At 45.8% G+C, this 18,023-nt stretch overlaps 2 protein-coding genes across 5 annotated transcripts in view; one reads left to right on the top strand and one right to left on the bottom strand.

Moving 5' to 3' along the window:
- Positions 1-4,320, top strand: part of Fcsk (fucose kinase) — a 21,178-nt gene extending 16,858 nt beyond the window's left edge. For 2 of the 4 annotated variants that reach the window (XM_031341442.1, XM_031341440.1), the window contains exons 21-24: positions 2,601-2,788; positions 2,873-2,972; positions 3,360-3,583; positions 3,711-4,320. In XM_031341442.1, coding sequence (XP_031197302.1) covers positions 2,601-2,788; positions 2,873-2,972; positions 3,360-3,583; positions 3,711-3,827 — 629 coding nt within the window. In that variant the 3' untranslated portion in view covers positions 3,828-4,320. The remainder of the gene's footprint in view (positions 1-2,600; positions 2,789-2,872; positions 2,973-3,359; positions 3,584-3,710) is intronic. The other 2 variants (XM_031341441.1, XM_031341439.1) reach the window with 1 other exon arrangement.
- A 238-nt stretch (positions 4,321-4,558) lies between these two features.
- Positions 4,559-18,023, bottom strand: part of Cog4 (component of oligomeric golgi complex 4) — a 38,625-nt gene continuing 25,160 nt past the window's right edge. The window contains exons 12-19 of the mRNA XM_031341443.1: positions 16,728-16,893; positions 11,868-11,930; positions 7,885-8,001; positions 7,241-7,333; positions 6,098-6,181; positions 5,795-5,896; positions 5,304-5,432; positions 4,559-5,101 (exon numbers count right to left, since the gene is read on the bottom strand). Of these exons, the coding sequence (XP_031197303.1) occupies positions 4,967-5,101; positions 5,304-5,432; positions 5,795-5,896; positions 6,098-6,181; positions 7,241-7,333; positions 7,885-8,001; positions 11,868-11,930; positions 16,728-16,893 (889 nt within the window). The 3' untranslated portion in view covers positions 4,559-4,966. The remainder of the gene's footprint in view (positions 5,102-5,303; positions 5,433-5,794; positions 5,897-6,097; positions 6,182-7,240; positions 7,334-7,884; positions 8,002-11,867; positions 11,931-16,727; positions 16,894-18,023) is intronic.

Raw genomic sequence — 18,023 nt, 5'->3', positions numbered from 1 at the left:
TCAGAAATCCGCCTGCCTCTGCCTCCCAAGTGCTGGGATTAAAGACGTGCGCCACCACTGCCTGGCTCCTTACCACTTTGATTTCTGATGCTTTTCAACTTGAAATATTTTACCTACTTGAGGACTGGGCTTGAGGGCTGGAAGCTATTGCTCCTTTTGATTTGTGTGTTAGTGTTTGCCTGGATGTATGTAACTGCACCATGTCTGGGGCTCATGGAGGGCAGAGGAGGGTTCTGGATTCTCTGGAGCTGGTGTTAACAGGTGGAAATGAGCCACCCTATGGATGATGGGAATTGAACCAGGTACTCTGAAAGTAAATGCTCTTAACTGCTGAGCCATCTCTCCAGCCCCAATTGCACCTTTTGTTATTGGGTACCTGTGGTCCAGATGGTAGTCTTCATGACTACCCACTCCAGCCTGTCCTTCAGAAACTGGGGCACATCTGGGTTTGGGGTGGAGGATGGACTTGTCTTTCTGGCAACTTTTCACTTTCTGGGCTATAAAGCTTTTTGCCCCTTTGCTGTCTGTATGGTGGAACAATGAGGTCTGGGCACCAGACCTCCTTCTGGCCATTATGGTGCTTGGAAGCTGAGTATAATGTAAAGCAGCCATACATTTGTCTGGTTCTAGATCTTAAGACTGTTCTGTTCACCTGGGGGTCTCATCTGATCACTGGGTCTTCTCCAGTCCCCCTGGTGTATGGGTACCTGACCACAGAGTCTCCTCCAGTTCCTCTGAAGCCCTACCTTTGTACCGACCCAGATCCCACAATAGGCAGTACATAAGCAAAAGCTAATATATGTGCTGCTGAAGAGAGCACATAAGCAAAAGTAAGATATCAGAGCTTTCAGTGTCTTTTTGAGGCATGCCATTCGAGTTCATTCGGTCAACTGACATTTAATGATAATTCACTCTATTGGGGCCTAGGAATAAAATGAGCAAAATCATGTCTTTAGTCTCAAAAGTCATGGGATATAAGGGACATACACACTCCATCAGTAGCCATTGGAGTGCTCTGAAGAAGGGTATAGTCAAGTTCTTGGTATTTTCTGCTCTCTCCATCCTCGTTCTGTACTTTAGATTCTTAAGTACTGAGGGATTGAAGGTTAGAGAGAGGGCTTGGTGAGTAAAGTGCTTGCTGTGCAAACATGAGGACCTGACCTTAAATCCCCAGCTCCAGTACAGAAGTCTAGGTGTGAAATCATGTGCTTATAAACCCTGTACTAGGAGGTGGCACAATGAGTTCCCAGGGCCAAGTGACCACCAGTGTAGCTAATTGGTGAGTTCCAGGTGGTGGAGGGGCTAGAGAGTTCCTAGTTCACAGCCACCTGTAAATCCAGCTTCAAGGGGTCTGACCCTCTCTGGATACTGCATTCATGTGCGCATACCTACACATACACACCATGGTTTTTTTTTTTTTTCCAAGATAAGAGTCTTACTATGGGGGCTGGAAAGATGGCTTAGCAGCTAAGAGCATTGACTGCTTTTGCAGAGGTCCTGAGTTCAATTCCCAGCAACCATATGGTGGCTCACAACCATTTGTTATGGAATCTGATGCCCTCTTCTGGTGTGTCTGAAGACAGCTACAGTGTACTCATATAAATAAAATAAATCTTTAAAAAAATAAACACTGAACATTTAAAAAAAAAATCTTACTATGTAGCCCTGGCTATCCTGGAACTTGCTCTGTAGAACAGGCTGGTCTTGAGGTCACAGAGATCTTTATGTCTCTGCCTCCCAAGTGCTGGGACCAAAGGTGTCTGCCACCACCACCTGGCTTTTTTATTTTTAGGTTTTTATATTATATATATGGGTGTTTTTGTGCACTACATGCAGAGGGCAGAAGAGGGTGTTGGATTCCCCCCAGGACTTGAGTTATTAACATCATATGAGCACTGGGAATTGAACCTGGGTCCTCTGGAAAAGCAGCCAGTGCACTCTTCAGCTCTCCTTTCTTAAAAAGGCATCTTACTTTTATTTATTTATTTTATTTTTATTTTTTGGTTTTTTGAGACGGGTTTCTCTGTATAGCCCTGGCTGTCCTGGAACTCACTCTGTAGACCAGGCTGGCCTTGAACTCAGAAATCCGCCTGCCTCTGCCTCCCAAGTGCTGGGATTAAAGGCGTGCACCACCTTGCTTTTATATATATATGTATCTCTGTAAGGGTATGTTTACATGTGAGTGCCTATGGAGGCCAGAAGGTATTTAATCCCCATATGCTGGAGTTACGGGTGGCTGGGAGCTGCCAGATGTAGGTGCTGGAAACCAAATGCTGGTCTTCTGCAAGAGCAGTAAGTACTTTTAATTGCTGAGCCATCTTTTTGCTTCTATGAACTTATTTCAAGGACTTTTAGAAGACAGATTGTCAGGGAACTGGCAGATTATGTGGAAGTTTATCTTCTGATGTGTCTTGTTCCAAGTCTAATTACATGTTAGATCTGCAACCAAATTTTCCCTGTTGTCATGGCTTACTAGTCTCAGCTAGAGTTGGGACAAGCTGTATTCCCATTCTCGTTCCAGTTAGGGATTCAGGGCCATGAAACAAGGGGTGAGGTTGGGCCACTTAGGTTCCAATAGTGACAGGTCTTTGGGTTCATAGGAGGTGGCTGGCAGGACCAAGTGAGTGGCCTAATGCCTGGCATCAAAGTGGGGCGCTCCCGGGCCCAGTTGCCCCTAAAGGTGGAGGTGGAGGAAATCACTGTGCCTGAGGGCTTTATCCAGAAGATCAATGACCATCTGCTCCTGGTTTATACTGGCAAGACCCGGTTGGCACGGAATCTGCTGCAGGTGAGCTCAGCCCCTAAATAAGCAGGCAGTTTCCTGGCTGGGCTTGGCTGGAGCCGCTTCTCATTGCACATGCCCCACCTGCAGGATGTGCTGAGGAACTGGTATGCTCGGTTGCCTGTTGTGGTACAGAATGCCCGCAGACTGGTGCGGCAGACTGAGAAGTGTGCTGAAGCTTTCCGCCAAGGTGAGCTGTCTATCCATTCAGAGGAAGCTCTTGTCTCTGGCTGACACAACTCCACCCATTAGGCCCTTGGGGAATCTTGTTTTCTCCTTGTGGGAGCCCTACCTCAGTACAGAACTTGTCTTATGGGAATAGCCCTCTGATCCTATTTACCAGGAAACAGGAGGAGGAGTCTCTGCCCTGACTGAGTTGCAGGGAAGCAGGAGCTGCCCAAGCCTCAAGGATGAGGCTATAGGCCACTGACTGGGCACCATGCTAATTGCTTTGTGCATATTAGCCCTCAACCTTGTGCAGTTGGTGAAGACATGCCTTTTGACACTTTCTTCCCTCTGTACAAGTTACCACCTGAGTATCGTGGCCCAGGCAAATCATCCCTTCTCCCAACCCCAGGAAACTTGCCTCTGCTGGGACAGTACCTGACCTCATACTGGGAGCAGAAGAAGCTTATGGCCCCAGGCTGTGAGCCTCTGGCTGTGCAGCGAATGATGGATGTCCTGGCCCCTTATGCATATGGCCAAAGCCTGGCAGGGGCAGGCGGTGGGGGCTTTCTCTATCTATTGACCAAGGAACCCCGGCAGAAAGAGGCTCTGGAAGCTGTCCTGGCCAAGGCTGAGGTATGTGCTGCTCTAAGGGTTGGAAGTTGGTTGGAGTGGAATACCCAGCTGTGGCCTACCAACTCGTTGTCCTCCAAAAGGCCTGGGAGTTGTCTAAAGCTCTCTCAATACCTTCTGTCTTATCTAGGGCCTTGGCAACTACAGTGTCCATCTGGTGGAAGTGGACACTCAGGGCCTGAGCCTGCAGCTAGGACATGACACCCATCTTTGTGGGGCTGGGCCCTCTGAAGCGGGCAACACCTAGAGCTACAGCTGCACTTCCCCTCAAGTGGAGCTCACTTTGCTATTCCTCACCTACCTCTTCAAGTCTGCTGATAAGGAAGAAAGCAAGACTTGGACAGAAGAGGCAGTGTTTGCAAACAGCACTGTACTTCATGGTAGGCAGTGGCTAAGACTTGGCCTCTATTTCATCTGGATTAAGGGAGGTCTTAGTCACAGTGACTCATGTGGACTCTACAAATTCCATGACCCAGTATAGGCCTCCTAGGGCCCTGGAAGGGATGACAATCAGACCAACTCTGAAGATATACTTTGAGGCATTCCCCTACCAACTTTGATCCTCAGCCTTCTACAGTCAGGGGCAGAGAAGAATGGAGGTGTGTTCTCAGGTCTGTGGCAGTGAACCCCTTCCCACCACAGTCTACAGCAGGCCTTTCCCACAACACTACAGTGTCAAAGGAACCTATTGGCAGTGGGTTCTCAACACCGGCAGCCTTGGAATAAATTCTAATTTTCAAGTTTGTCTTCAGAAAACTGTTTTTTCCTGGGAGAAAGTTCTACTTCTGGCACTGTGGGAAGCTGCAACACCTGGATTGGTCCAGCTCCTGGCACTGATAGCTCAAGAGAGTGTTGGGACTGTCAGTCCAGGACTGGATGAGGGTTCCCATGGTTATGTAACGGGATTGGGGAGGACTTGACTAGTGGAATAGTCTTGCCCAAGCAGCCAGCCCTTCCTGGACCCAACACAATGGCATGTCTCCAGATAGTGTCTTTATTCTGAAATTTATTTGTGAACACCACAGCCTTGCCATTAGGTCCCCAAGTGTCTCCGAGCTCTATGCCGTCAAGGGCATGTGTGCTGTAGTATGTGGGTGAGAGAGTGGCTGCTCATGGGACAGGGACAGATGGCCAGGCCTATGCTGCCCTCTTAGTCCCCACCTCTGTTGGGAAAGGCTGTCCTAAAGTAGCCCTCCTTTTGCCTCCAGCCTTAACTGCTCCTGGGAAGAACTTCACAGTGAGTACACTCCTTGCTTCCTGGTTTCCATACAGTGTAGTCTGGACCTTTGGCTTACCCAAGCCAGACAGCTTTGCATAGCTCTTTGGCTGTAGCTGCTTAGAAATCAGATCCTGAAGTCTGGTGGGCCACATGGCACCACATGGCAGCTACAGGCGCAGCCTCTTGATATCCTCATTTCGGAAGTCTATGCGCAGAGCCAGCACCTGTCGAACCTCAGCAGGGGTGAGACGCCATGTCAAAGGACCAGAGTTGGCACCCCAGTAATCTAGTATCTCGGTCACCTGTGGGGAAGAATAAACTAGTCAGCAGAGGTAAGTCTATTCTGAGGGAAGCTCCTGGGCTTTACTAAAATAAGGCAGGGACATGTAGGAAAGTGGGGGTGCCTTGTAGAACTGTGCTGCTAGCGAGGGAGCACGGGGGTTCTAAACTTGGCTATGGACTCTTTCCAGTCACTTTTCTAGGGTGGCTGAGGGAGTCACATACCCGCTCTAGATTAAGGATTGTAGCCATCTGGGAGAGCCGAGCGAACTTGTCTCGGATGGTCCAGGTTGTCACAGTGGTAAGGTAAGCAATGAGCGACCTGAGTTCCTTGTCAAACTGCAGACCGCCTAGCTACAGGAGAATGAACATGAACCACATGATGAAGCAGAAAGCGGAACTACAATTCAGTGGCACTCAGAACTGAGAGGCAAAGGCTGAGGAAGAGGTACTTGCCACCAACCCTGATGATCTGAGTTTGATTCCCAGAACCCACACGGAGAATCAAAAGAGCTACAAGTTGTCCACATGTACACTGGCACGTGGACATTCAACATAAATAAATGTTAACAACAACAATAACAACGAAAGAAAGAGCAAGCCAGCCAAAGCAGGGCCTAGATAAGCAGGGTGTGCTGGTGGCATAGGGGATATGAATTCTGGGATGGCATGACTTACTAGGAGAAAGCAGTAGGCCCATGTTCCTTTGAACTTACCCTGTTGAAGGTGGATTTCAGAACCACTTTTTCCAGTTCAATAGCAACAAGGCTGGTCATGAGGCCAGTTAGGCTGTCATAGATGACTGGGGACAGGCTGGCCTGCACAAAAGCTTGTATCAGTAGGCATCCTGTCAAGCTCCTCTGCCTTTAATACTAAAAGTCTTCCAGTGAGACAGTTACGTGAAAAGGCAGTGTCTCCGTGAGCTGCCACTCAGTACAGCCTTTGGATCTATAGCAAGAATGGCAATGCCCTCACGGAATGCTGGTGAGGGCATTATGGGTAATTCCACAAACCCTCACCTTGAATTCTGCCATCTGCTGTTCCAGGTTGAGGATGAACTGCTGTACCCAGGGGTCATTGGCCTCATAGTCGTTGAATTCTTCCTATTGTGAGAAGTAAGTGGGGTTGTGAAGAGCCTCTTTCTAAGAAGTACTACTTACCCTCATCCCTCTGCCCATTTAAGTAAAATCAGCCTGCGAGGGCATGGTGTAACGTCAGAGGCTGAGGCAAGACTGCCCTAAGTTTGATGTCAGCCTTGGTTACACAGGGAGATGAGACTCTTGCCTACAAAAACAAAAATAAATAAAATTATTTCCCTTTCAGCCAGGCAGTGGTGGTACACACCTTTTATCCCAGCACGCAGAAATGAAAGGCAAGTGGATCTCTGTGAGTTTGAGGCCAACATGGTCTACAGAGTAAATTCCAGGACACCCAGAGCTACACAGAGAAACCATGTCTCCAAAAAAGCAAAACACCCCATTCAAAAACCAAAACCCAAACAAACAAAACCCCTAATCAAACCCAGAAAAGCAGCTTTCGTCCCAGGCTCGACTGTGTTGGATCTTACATCAAACTAACAGTTCTGAGATGCAGCAGTGACTCATATACTGGGGCAAGGCTAGGCTAGGAGGATAACATTCTTATATGGTTGGGTGTGGTGGCAGGGCACTTGGGAGACAGAGGCTGGCAGAACTCTGAGTTCAAGGCTAGCCAGGGCTACATAGAGATTCTATCTCAAAAAATCAAACAAAACACTCCTAGGTCTATGACAGGTGGGGCAAAATGTGCCTCAGTATTAGAAGAGTGACGAGAAGGCAAGGTCCCTTCACATGTCTCTTTGAGCCATTCTTACAGCCACAAGCTGCTTCCTGAGAGGAGTCTAATCTTGGATAGGGTGGAGGTGGGCTGGATGTAGTCTTGGGTGGGTGGAGGTGGACTGGATGTAGTCTTGGGTGGGTGGAGGTGGGTTGGATGTAGTCTTGGGTGGGTGGAGGTGGGTTGGATGTAGTCTTGGGTGGGTGGAGGTGGGCTGGATGTAGTCTTGGGTGGGTGGAGGTGGACTTGATGTAGTCCAGGATGGAGTGGAGGTGGACTGGCAGCACTAAAGGTCTAGTCTGCTCAGATGATTCACTGCCTTTGATGACTGCCATGGTCTGGCTGACCTCCTCGATGCTGTGCGAGACTGAGAGAAAAGTATTGATCCAAGGCTGCACCTGCGGCTTGACTGCTGAACTGTTGAGCTCCGCCAACCCTTCCTACAGCAGGACAGACAGAGACACGTCAGATGCATGCTCCACCTCCTACCTTATCTTCCACCCCTCTTTTTACTCTTGCAGCTGAGGGTCCCAGCAGGAACTTCAAGAATTATAGTGGAGGTCATCATATAAGAGCCAGGAATGTGCCCCTTTCCAGATCGGTGCAGATTCAGGTATAGATCCAAAGATAAGGTACTGAGATTGTCTTAGTAAATCTCAAAAGGTGATTTCATGATGCCTCCTGCAGGGCAGTGCCTGTGCCTACAGGAAGTACCACTGAACCATGTGGTCCAATTCCTCTGGACATCTTTCTGAGGCTCTTGTCATCTTAGGGCCAAACAGAGATTCTAAAGGAACAGATGCTAGCTTGTTCATGTGATACATGCTAAAAAAATAACAGTGGGCCCTTTAGTTCCTAGGGCTGTGCATGCCTTCAGTGCTGGCTGCTTTGCCCTTGCTCTCTCCTTGTGTCCTGCACACAGTGAATCCATAGTTAAGTCAGCTAACAGTCTTCTCAGAGCGCCAGTGTAGCAGCTGGAACTTAGGCTTACCTGCAAGAGGTCTCGGAATTTGTTGGACACAGCAGCTAAGTCAGAAAGGCAGCTGTCAAACTTGGCCTGGGCCTGTTCCCCTCCAATGCCCTGACTGAAAAGCTTGGTGCAGTCACTCTAGGGGGAAAATACAGCTTTAGAAACTGTCTGTCCATGTCATCATGTGAGCGGGGGCAGAGAGGATCTACATGCAAGTAGCCATTTGGCCTTTGCTAGACTCTTCTGAGATTTGTATATTGGGGATTCTCTACTTTGCTCTTACCTCCTTTCTAATTTGGGGGCACCAGTGTCTGAGGAAGAGAATAAAAAACAGAAATGGCCCTGGGGAGTGGTGGCACATGCCTTTAATCCCAGCACTTGGGAGGCAGAGGCAGGCGGATTTCTGAGTTTGAGGCCAGCCTGGTCTACAGAGTGAGTTCCAGGACAGCCAGGGCTACACAAAGAAACCTTGACTTGAAAAAACAAAAAAAACCCCAAAACAAAACAAACAAACAAAAAACAGAAATGGCTTTTTTTTTTTTTCAAAAACATTTAAGGCTAACATTTCTAGGTTTCTAGGTTCAAGTCCTGGTTCAGTCATATATTTCTTAAATTAAGTGACTCCAGGCAAACAATTCAGTTGCAAAGTGTCAGTTCCCCCTTCTATGAGCACAGATACATAATGTGGCGACAATTTTGGAATTTTGGTTTCTTTAAAAACACAGAAATATAACAAAGTATTTTCATTTTAATCCCAGCGGTGAGGATATTTGGCTGCTTTGGACTGTCTGCAGCAGCCAGTATGGTTTGCCTCCTGCTCTAGCAGAAGTGTGATTTGCCAGCTGTAGATAGTTAGAGTTTCTGCGATCGTGTGACATTTGAAATTCTAGGAATTTTTTTAGAGGGTGTATAAATACTAGAGCCCCAATAGGTGGGGGATGGAGGTTGATCAGGGAAGGAGGGTTGGTGTGGTTTGTTAGTGATTGTGCTCAAAGAAGAAACAAGAAATAAATTAGATTCACAGATCTCTCTCTCCTATCTTGAGATAGAAGATGAAAAGGGGAGTGAGGAGATAAAGGGTGGGAGAAAGAACACACAAAGTAGCAAAGATCAGCTACAGCACTCACCTGCACTGCTCCCCCCGCCCCCAGATAGATTTTCTCTGTGTATCCTTGACTATTATATTCTGGAACTCATAGACATTCTCCTGCCCCTGCCTCCCGAGTGCCTTCCAAGCCCCACCACTGCCAGGTTACAGTGCAGTACACCTTTAACCCCAGCACTCAAGAGGCAAAAGCACTTAAGATGAAGAGATAGGTTAGATAACCAGAGCTACACAGAGAAACCCTATCCCTGTAAAATACTAAGTAAATAAAGTTCTTGCACTCCTTTAAAACACACATGCGCACACAAACACCCACAAGTTACATATTTAGAAACATTATAAATAACTTTGAACTTAAAAACAAAACAAAAATGCTTGTCCTATGAAATAGTATTATCATTATCCTTGAGGCACAAGTGAGGAAACTGAAGCTCAGAGAAGTTAATAACTTGCTAACACTATCACAGAATATATAGCTAGATTCTGACTGAGGTGTCTGACCCAGTCAGGGTGGGTTTTTGTTCCTGTCATTGTACACCAGCCCAATTCCTGCAGGATGACCCGCTTGATGCTCGTGTGTTTCAGTTGTCAACAGCTGCCTACATCATTTCTGTGGTATTCCTTACAAAGCTGAAGCTGTGTTTTTTACAACAGCATCAATGTGAGTGCAGAGGCACTGGGAGAAGACCCATCCCCACAGCCGTTCCCGCACTCAGCTTTTTAGCCATCATGCCATCTAGAAATGGACCTTCAGTCCACTGGACCTGCTTACTGCAAAGTGCTGGTGATGGGGCTGAGAAAGAGCATCCGTGGAATACAAATCTCACTTATGGGAATCACTCTGTTTTTATCTGTTTTCTAAGTCTTTCCCCTCATATGGCTAATTCTGATGGCTAGTTTATGATTTTTGATCATTTCATGAGTTTTTTTTTTCAAACCTAGGCTGGTGTTGAGGATAAAGGAAGGAATACAATCTAAAGTGTTAGAAGTCAGGGGTTTAGAGATACAGTGGTCTAGCACATGCAAGGCCCTGGATTCAACCCCAAATACAACAGCCAGGCACGGCAGCACACCTCTTAGCCCCACTTAAACATTTATTGTACAAGAAACACTGCTGTTTGGGTATACATTTCTACTTGGTCCACGTCTTGCTGTTTTCTCAGAGCCTCCTTCAGGAACCCCATTAGCTATGAGGCTATCTGCCTAGCTCCAAGGTCACACCAGTTTATACAGGCAGCCCTTTGCCTCTGCTTTAAAGTATCCTCTTGTTAAGTGTCCACCTAGGGGCAGGACCTTAGCTTTCCTCCTTTCTGAGTCTGGGAGTGGGACATAACCAGGACCTCACTTTGATACTTAATAATGTTTGCTTTATGCTATCTTGTCCTGTTATTTACTGATAGCACGTACATCTCTTGTATCAAGTGAATATTCATTGCATAACAATGTTATGGGTAGAGTTCATTATCTCTGTTTTACAACTGATGCTAAGGAAACTTAAAACAGAACTTGCATACAGCCACTTAACTGATTAGAGGTCTAGAGGAGATTTGAACATACTAATAAATGACTTTAAGGCCCAAGAAATTTCTACTACGCTCTGCAGCCCTCTTTAAAAATGACAGCAGCAGCCAGGCGGTGGTGGCGCATGTCTTTAATCCCAGCACTTGGGAGGCAGAGGCAGGCGGATTTCTGAGTTTGAGGTCAGCCTGGCCTACAGAGTGAGTTCCAGGACAGCCAGGGATACACACAGAAACCCTGTCTCGAAAAGACAAAAAACAAAAACAAAACAAAACAAAACAAAAGGCCGGCAGGGACTACAGAGATGGCTCAGTGGCTAAGAGCACTTATTGCTCTCTCAGAGGACCTGATTTCAGTTCCCAACACCCTTATGGGTAGCTCACAACCATCTGTAAATTCAGCTCCAGGGGATCTCGTGCCTCTGGCCCGTGAGAGCACCTGCACTTATGCACACATACCTTATGCACACATAATAAAAACAAATCTTTAAAAAAGACATCAACTGGCTTTATGCATCATTTGGTAAACCATATTTAATATTTATAGAAGGCTTTGTCATAATTTAAAAAATTATGTATATGTTTGTAGGTGACTGTAAGCTGGGTGTGTGTGTGTGTGTGTATGTGTGTGCGTGCGCGCGCGCCCACAAAATCCAGAAGAGAGTGTTGGATGCTCAGAAACTGGAGTTACAGGGAATTGAATGATTGATACATGGGTGCTGGAATCAAACTTGGGTCCTCTGGAAGAGTAGGAAGCACTCTTAACTGCTGAGACACCTCTCTTAGCCCTTAATGCCTTTTTTAAAGAAAAGTATTTTTATAAAGCATACTCAACTGTATTTCATGAGAGCACCCTGCAAATCATCAGCAGAGCAGGAAGGTGGTTTGTATCTCACTGTATGGACAAAGAACTGAATTAATTCAGTTCTCTGAATGAGAACTCAGAATGAAAGGACTCAGCCATGGTGATGGCTGAATGTACTGAAAGATCTTCCTTCTCTTAGGCTAGAACTTTTCTAGCAAGTCTACAGACCTCTTGCCATGCTGCCAACCACAACTGAGCTTCTACAAGTATGGCTCTGTGTCAGACAATGCTCACTTCAAGACAGTTGTTTGTTGCCCTTTTCCTAACAAGAGTGGCTCTAATCTACTAAACCTGGAGAAATGACTCAGTGGATAAGAGTTCTAAGAGAGTCTGAGACTAAGAGTCCTCTGGGAGCCTGCTCTCCCAGAGGTCCTAAGTTCAATTCCCAGCAACCACATGATGGCTCACAACTATCTATACAGGGATCTGTCACCTTCATCTGGCATGGTGGTGTACATGAGATAGAGTACTCAGACATAAAAAAAACCAAACCACTGATAGACAATTTCCCTTGTACCTCCAGAGTCTTCTTCAGAGTTGAGATGTTTTCACTGCAGACTTCCACATTATTCAGAGTCACCTGGAAGATGATGGAAAAAGAATGTTACTTCTTGCTCACTGGGCTTGCTGCCCACTCAAACACCATCCAAATGTCTGACAGTTTCATGAGGCTCAGAGAAGTGCAAGCATGAGTTTGCAGCCTGAGGAAATCCTGCACCACTGTTATTAGGCAGGATGCTCAGATCTTGGCTCAGAATGGTGAGCCAGGCTCATGCTTTCTCCTATTCCCAATACCAAAGCAGAAAAACCATACTGACTACAGAAGTATCACACCCCAGGCTCCATATTACTTATAGACCAAGAATATTTCAGGCAAACAGGTATGTGGTAAGCCCAGGTCTCTAAGGTGGCAGGCCTTGGTAAGGATTGCAAACATATACTGAACACTTGTGATGAGCCAGGCACTGTTCTAGATAGTGAGAAAACAAAAAAACAAAACAAACAAAACACTGCAGCAAAACAGGTAACATATACCCCCTTATAGCAGGCACTATATTTCAGTGATGGCATGTGTGCTTAGCAAGAGCAAAACCCTGGACTGAATTCCTAGCAGCCAGCCCTGGCCCAACCTCCTACCCTTGATACTTAGGATATAAAGTCAGGTAGCAATAAACACTAAGATAAAAACTAAAACAGGGATAAAAACAAACTCACAGTGGAAAGCTCACAACACTAGAGTAGGAATTAGAATCCATGAGTCCCAAGTGTGGACTAAGGGCTCCTTCTTTCATGACTCACATGTCTCTGAGAATGGTCACAAAAGCAATATGGGGATTGGAGAGACTCGGCGCACTGCATGATCAAGAGGACTGGAGTCTGCATGCCAGCACCTACAGTGCCTACAGCTCCAGCTCAAGGGTTCTGAGCACTCTCAATGAATGGCACACACACTCCTTTCCCATGTGCATTTACTTAACCTCACACAAACACCCCCCCCCACACACACAACTCCTGAGGAAAAAGCAGTAAAGGGATGTGACTCGGTTGGTAAGCATGCATATTTGTTACATATATTACATATATGCTTACAGAGCATACCTATAACCCTGGGTTTGATTGCCAGCACTGCATAAACCAGTGGGTAGGGTTCACATAATTCTAGTATTCAGGAGGCAAAGGCATGAAAATTAGAAATTCAAAGTCATCCTTGGTTGTATAGTGAATTGAGGCTGACCTGACTATATGAAATCATCTTTTAAAACTGGGGACAAAAGTGATAAGGGACAACTATGACCATCTGGAGGAAGGCTCTGTGGCATAGATGATGGTTGAAATGAATTTACAAAGCTGGAATGTCCATGTTCCACTAGTTGTGACTGATGGGAACACCTTGACACTTTATCAGCCTCTCCTTAGATCACTGTCCTATGCATTTTCTTCCCACCTGTGGTGCTAAGGATCAAATGCAGGCCATGCTGAGTAAGTACTCTGTCATAAGGTCTATCCTAGGCCTCCCTTCCCCTCCTTAAGGCAGTCTCACACAGTCCTAGTTGGCCTCAAACTCCCTTTATAGCTAAGGGTTCTCACTGCCTCTACCTCCCAAGTATAGCCTATGCCACCACGCCTGGCAGGATTTTTTCTTTTAATTGTTCGTATAGACATGTATATGTCTGATATAGAGGCAGAAGAGTGCAGGCATCAGAAACACTGGAGGTATAGATGGTTGTTAGTCACCATCCATGTTGTGCTTGGAAGAGAACCTTCTTCTACAAGAACAGCAAGTGTGGGACCAGAAGAGATGGCCCAGCAGTTAAAAGAGTATTCGTTATTCTTGCAGAGGACCCATGTTTAGTTCTTAGAACTTACATGGTTCCTTATAACTACCCCATAACTCCAGTCATAGGGGATCTGACTTTTTTTTTTGTTTTGTTTTTTGAGACAGGGTTTCTCTGTGTAGCCCTGGCTGTCCTGGAACTCACTCTGTAGACCAGGCTGGCCTCGAACCCAGAAATCTGCCTGCCTCTGCCTCCCAAGTGCTGGGATTAAAGGTGTGCACCACCACTGCCTGGCGGATCTGACATCTTCTTTTGACTTTTGTAGAAACCAGGCATGCCCATGTGTATATGTATACATACAGGCAAAACACTCATACATGTGGGGCCAGGAGAGATGGCCCAGCAGTTAAAAGAGTATTTGTTATTCTTGTAGTGGACCCAGGTTTAGTTCATGGTATCCACATGGTACCTTACATATATACATAAAATAAACAAATCTTTAAAAAAATTTAAAAACAAGATACCTTAATTGATAAGTCACTTCTCCAGCACCATCATGGCAATTTTAAGAGGGTCTCATATAGCCTATATTGGCCTCAAATTTGCAATGTGGCTGAAGTTGGCCTTGAACTCTGGATTCTGCTTCTACCTCTTGAAGTTACAGATGTGTGCCATCATGTCCAATTTCTGGCAGTATGTTTTAGAGCAGACGAATGCCACATAAGCACAGCTATGGCCTGGGATATTGGTATAGAGGCTATGGGTCGTAGGATTAATGTATTTGGGAGAATCTCACTGCCTCAAACTGGTTGGCACAGGGCAGGAAGGAGCTGCAACTGAGGAACTTAGGGATTTTAGGGTAAAAGCAGAGTCCCAGATCCACATGGGTTTGGACTGGGAAGCCTGCTATCTTTGGAGTACTTTTCTTGTTGACATCACAGAGTCAATACTGAAGAACCACACTGCTGACTGCACTGCTTAGACCATGCCAAATGGGGTTGGGTAAGGGAACTAAAGCCAAAACACAGGCCTGTTAACATGGAACGTGTCCAGAAAAACAACTATTCTGTTAAAACAGCTGAAGGATAAAAGTCACAACATAAGTGATTCCCAGGCACTTTAGGGCACCAAGAAATCGTTGTTATGAGAAGGAAATGGACTGACAATCTCTGTAAACATGGATTCACTGGGTTTAGCCCCTGCTTATAGAAAATGGGATTTCAGTAGAGTTGGGGAACTCATTTTGACAGCTAAATGAACCAAAGTGTCATACAAATAGGCTTTGTGGGGCTGGAGAGATGGTTCAGTCAGTAAAGGTTAGGCTCACAACCAAAATGTCAAATAGGATTTGTAGTGGGAGTAATGACATTTTAAGTGTTTGGAACCAGAAAAACTAAAAATCTGTCACCAAGCACTTAGCACCCTCTTTCTTTTGGCTTTCTCATATGGGTCACCTAACAATGAAATTGTCAGCCTAGTGATAGTGGTTCAGTCCTTTAATCCAAGCACTTGGGAAGTAGAGGCAGGTAGATCTCTAAGACTTTTGGATCTCTAAGGCCAGCCTGGTTTACAGAGAGAGAGTTCCAGGACAGCCATGGCTACATTAAGAGATCCTTAGGAAATGTAAGATTGAGCTGGGCAGTGGTGACGCATGCCTTTAATCCCAGCACTTGGGAGGCAAAGGCAAGCAGATCTCTGAGTTCAAGGCCAGCCTGGTATACAGAGTGAGTTCCAGGACGGCCAAGGCTACACAGAGAAATCGTCTTGAAAAAAACAAAAAACTAGCCAAACAAAGAGATCCTGTCCAGAAAAAACTCAACAAAACAATGAAACTGTCTAAATGGAAGGTTCCCAGAACAATGAGTGAGAGCAAAGGCACTCAGTGGCCAGCTTTGGGGATGTGAGAAGTCACGTGGTGGAAAAGAACTAGAAAGGCAGATGGGCTCCGATAAGAGGCTGAAACAAAAGACCAACTAGGCTTGCAGCCTGTGCCAGTAATCTAGCCGCTCAGAGGCTGAGGAAGGAAGGTGTAATTTCAAGAACTGCCTGGGCAACGTGCTTCCCAAGTGCTGAGACTACAGGCATGTTCCAAAGAGGAAGTTACTAGAAAAGCAGTCTTGGGAGGGAAAAGGATCTAGATTGTTAGCCTTCCCTTATAAAAGCAGTATAGAGAAGCCTGGCACTGATGCTAGAGTTGGTTTTGGTGGATGCATACATCATGGAGCCCCTTAACAGCTTATAAATAAGAACACTAAGAAGTGAGGAACCTAGGCTTTTAGAAAAAAGAAGAAAAAAAAGTACATATTCTGCCTCTGGTTATTCAGAGCAGATTTCTGGTAGAAGCAGTTTCAGAACCTAGAGGAACTTTCCTGAAAGGTGTTTTTCTTTTCAATTAAGTTCTAGAGAAAAAGTCTTCACCCTGAGTCTTTTTACGGTATGACTAAGGAGTAACAGTGTAACTTTTCAGGGGTCTGGGAATGTGGCTCAGTTAATAGAGTGTACCCTGCCTAACACTGCTAAAACAGGGCACACACTTGTAATCCTAGCACCCCAAAGGCAGAGGCAGGAAGACTGAAATTAAAGGTCGTTCTTCATTATGTACCAAGATCAAGATCAGCCTTGGCCACAAAACCTCTTTCAAACTTTCAATAAATAACCCTTAAGAAAATTTGTGCCTGGTGGTGGTGGCGGCGGCGGCGGCGGCGGCGGCGCCCACCTTTAATCCCAGCACTTGGGAGGCAGAGGCAGGCAGATTTCTGACTTCAAGGCCAGCCTGGTCTACAGAGTGAGTTCCAGGACAGGTAGGGCTACACAGAAAAACCCTGTCTCAACAAAACAAAACAAAACAAAACAAACAAACAAAACCCCAAACATAGGACTGGAGAGATGGCTCGGTGGGTAAGAGCACTGACTGCTCTTCCGAATGTCCTGAGTTCAAGTCCCAGTAACCACATGGTGCCTCACAACCATCCATAATGAGATCTGATGCCCTCTTCTGGCGTGTCTGAAGACAGATACAGTGTACTTACATATAAATAAATAAATAAATCTAAAAAAAAAAAAGAAAATATGCCCCAGCTGCTGGCCTGAGAACCACCTACCAGGAAGGACAGTTTGGCTTCATCAGTGCTCTCGATGCCTTTGGTGTCAAACTTGCCCTGCTGGAGGCTGCTGTGCATGATGTTCACGGCACTCGTCACCCCACGCTGGATGTCCTGTAAGGTGGTGGCTGGGAAGCCCATTCTTAGCTTATTACACAGAACATCCCTGTGGGGCAGAATGGCAAATGCAGAGTGTTCAACCTGGCCTATAGGACCTCAAGAACAGAGCACCCACTACCCTGACTCAATAGTACTAGCTGCTCTTTTGGGGTGGAGACTACTGTAGGAGAGACCTCAGGGGCCAGGACAGGACAGCAACCAGTACTTGCTCAAAGATACTAAAAATATATAAAGGAGCTGGGCGGTGGTGGCGCACAGCTTTAATCTTAGCACTTGGGAGGCAGAGGCAAGTGGATTTCTGAGTTCAAGGCCAGCCTGGTCTACAGAGTGAGTTCCAGGACAGCCAAGGCTACACAGAGAAACCCTGTCTCGAAAAAACAAAAAACAAAAAACAAACAAACAAAAAATATATATGTGCGTGTGTGTGCGTATATATATATTAATAAATATTAATATATATAACGTGTATATATTAATAAATATTAATATATATTTATTTATATATATTATGTATATATATATAAATAAAGGAGACCGTTCACTTCTTTTATAAAATACGAGATAAAAGAAAAAGAGCAGTCATCATGTATTGAACAACAAAGGCTGGGGAGAGAGTAGGACAGACCCCAGTCTTCAGCAACTACACTGACCACGGTGGTCCTGACGGTGCCACTGTGGTTCTAGCTAATGTTTACTTCTTCATCTGGCTTTCAGTTATTACCAATGAGCGTCAAAGAGGAGACAGTATAGCTCAGTGAAAAGCAGTACCACATAGGAGCTGAAACATAGGGTCACAATATAATTTCCCTAAGCCCCAGTTCTACATTTATAGAATAGAAAGCATGGTTTCTATATAATTTTTAAAATATTTGCTCTGTGAGGGGAACATATGCTACAGCACATTTGTGGAGGTGAGGGAACAATTTGCAGGAATTGGTTCACCTCCCACACCATGTGGGCTTTGGAGATTAAACTCAGATCATTAGGTTTAGCAGCAAATGTCATTACCTGCTGAGCCTTATCATCTGCTCTACATCAAAGTTTTTATATAATAAAAAGGGTGGGGGCACGGTGGCACACACCTTTAGTCCCAGCACTCAGGAGGCAGAGGCAGGCAGATCTCTGAGTTTGAGGCTAGCTCAGTTTACAGAGCCAAGTTCCAGGACAGCCAGGGCT

Source organism: Mastomys coucha, unplaced genomic scaffold (genome assembly GCF_008632895.1).
Source record: "Mastomys coucha isolate ucsf_1 unplaced genomic scaffold, UCSF_Mcou_1 pScaffold22, whole genome shotgun sequence".
Lineage (NCBI taxonomy): Eukaryota > Metazoa > Chordata > Mammalia > Rodentia > Muridae > Mastomys > Mastomys coucha.
This window is presented reverse-complemented; position numbering and strand designations above follow the sequence as displayed.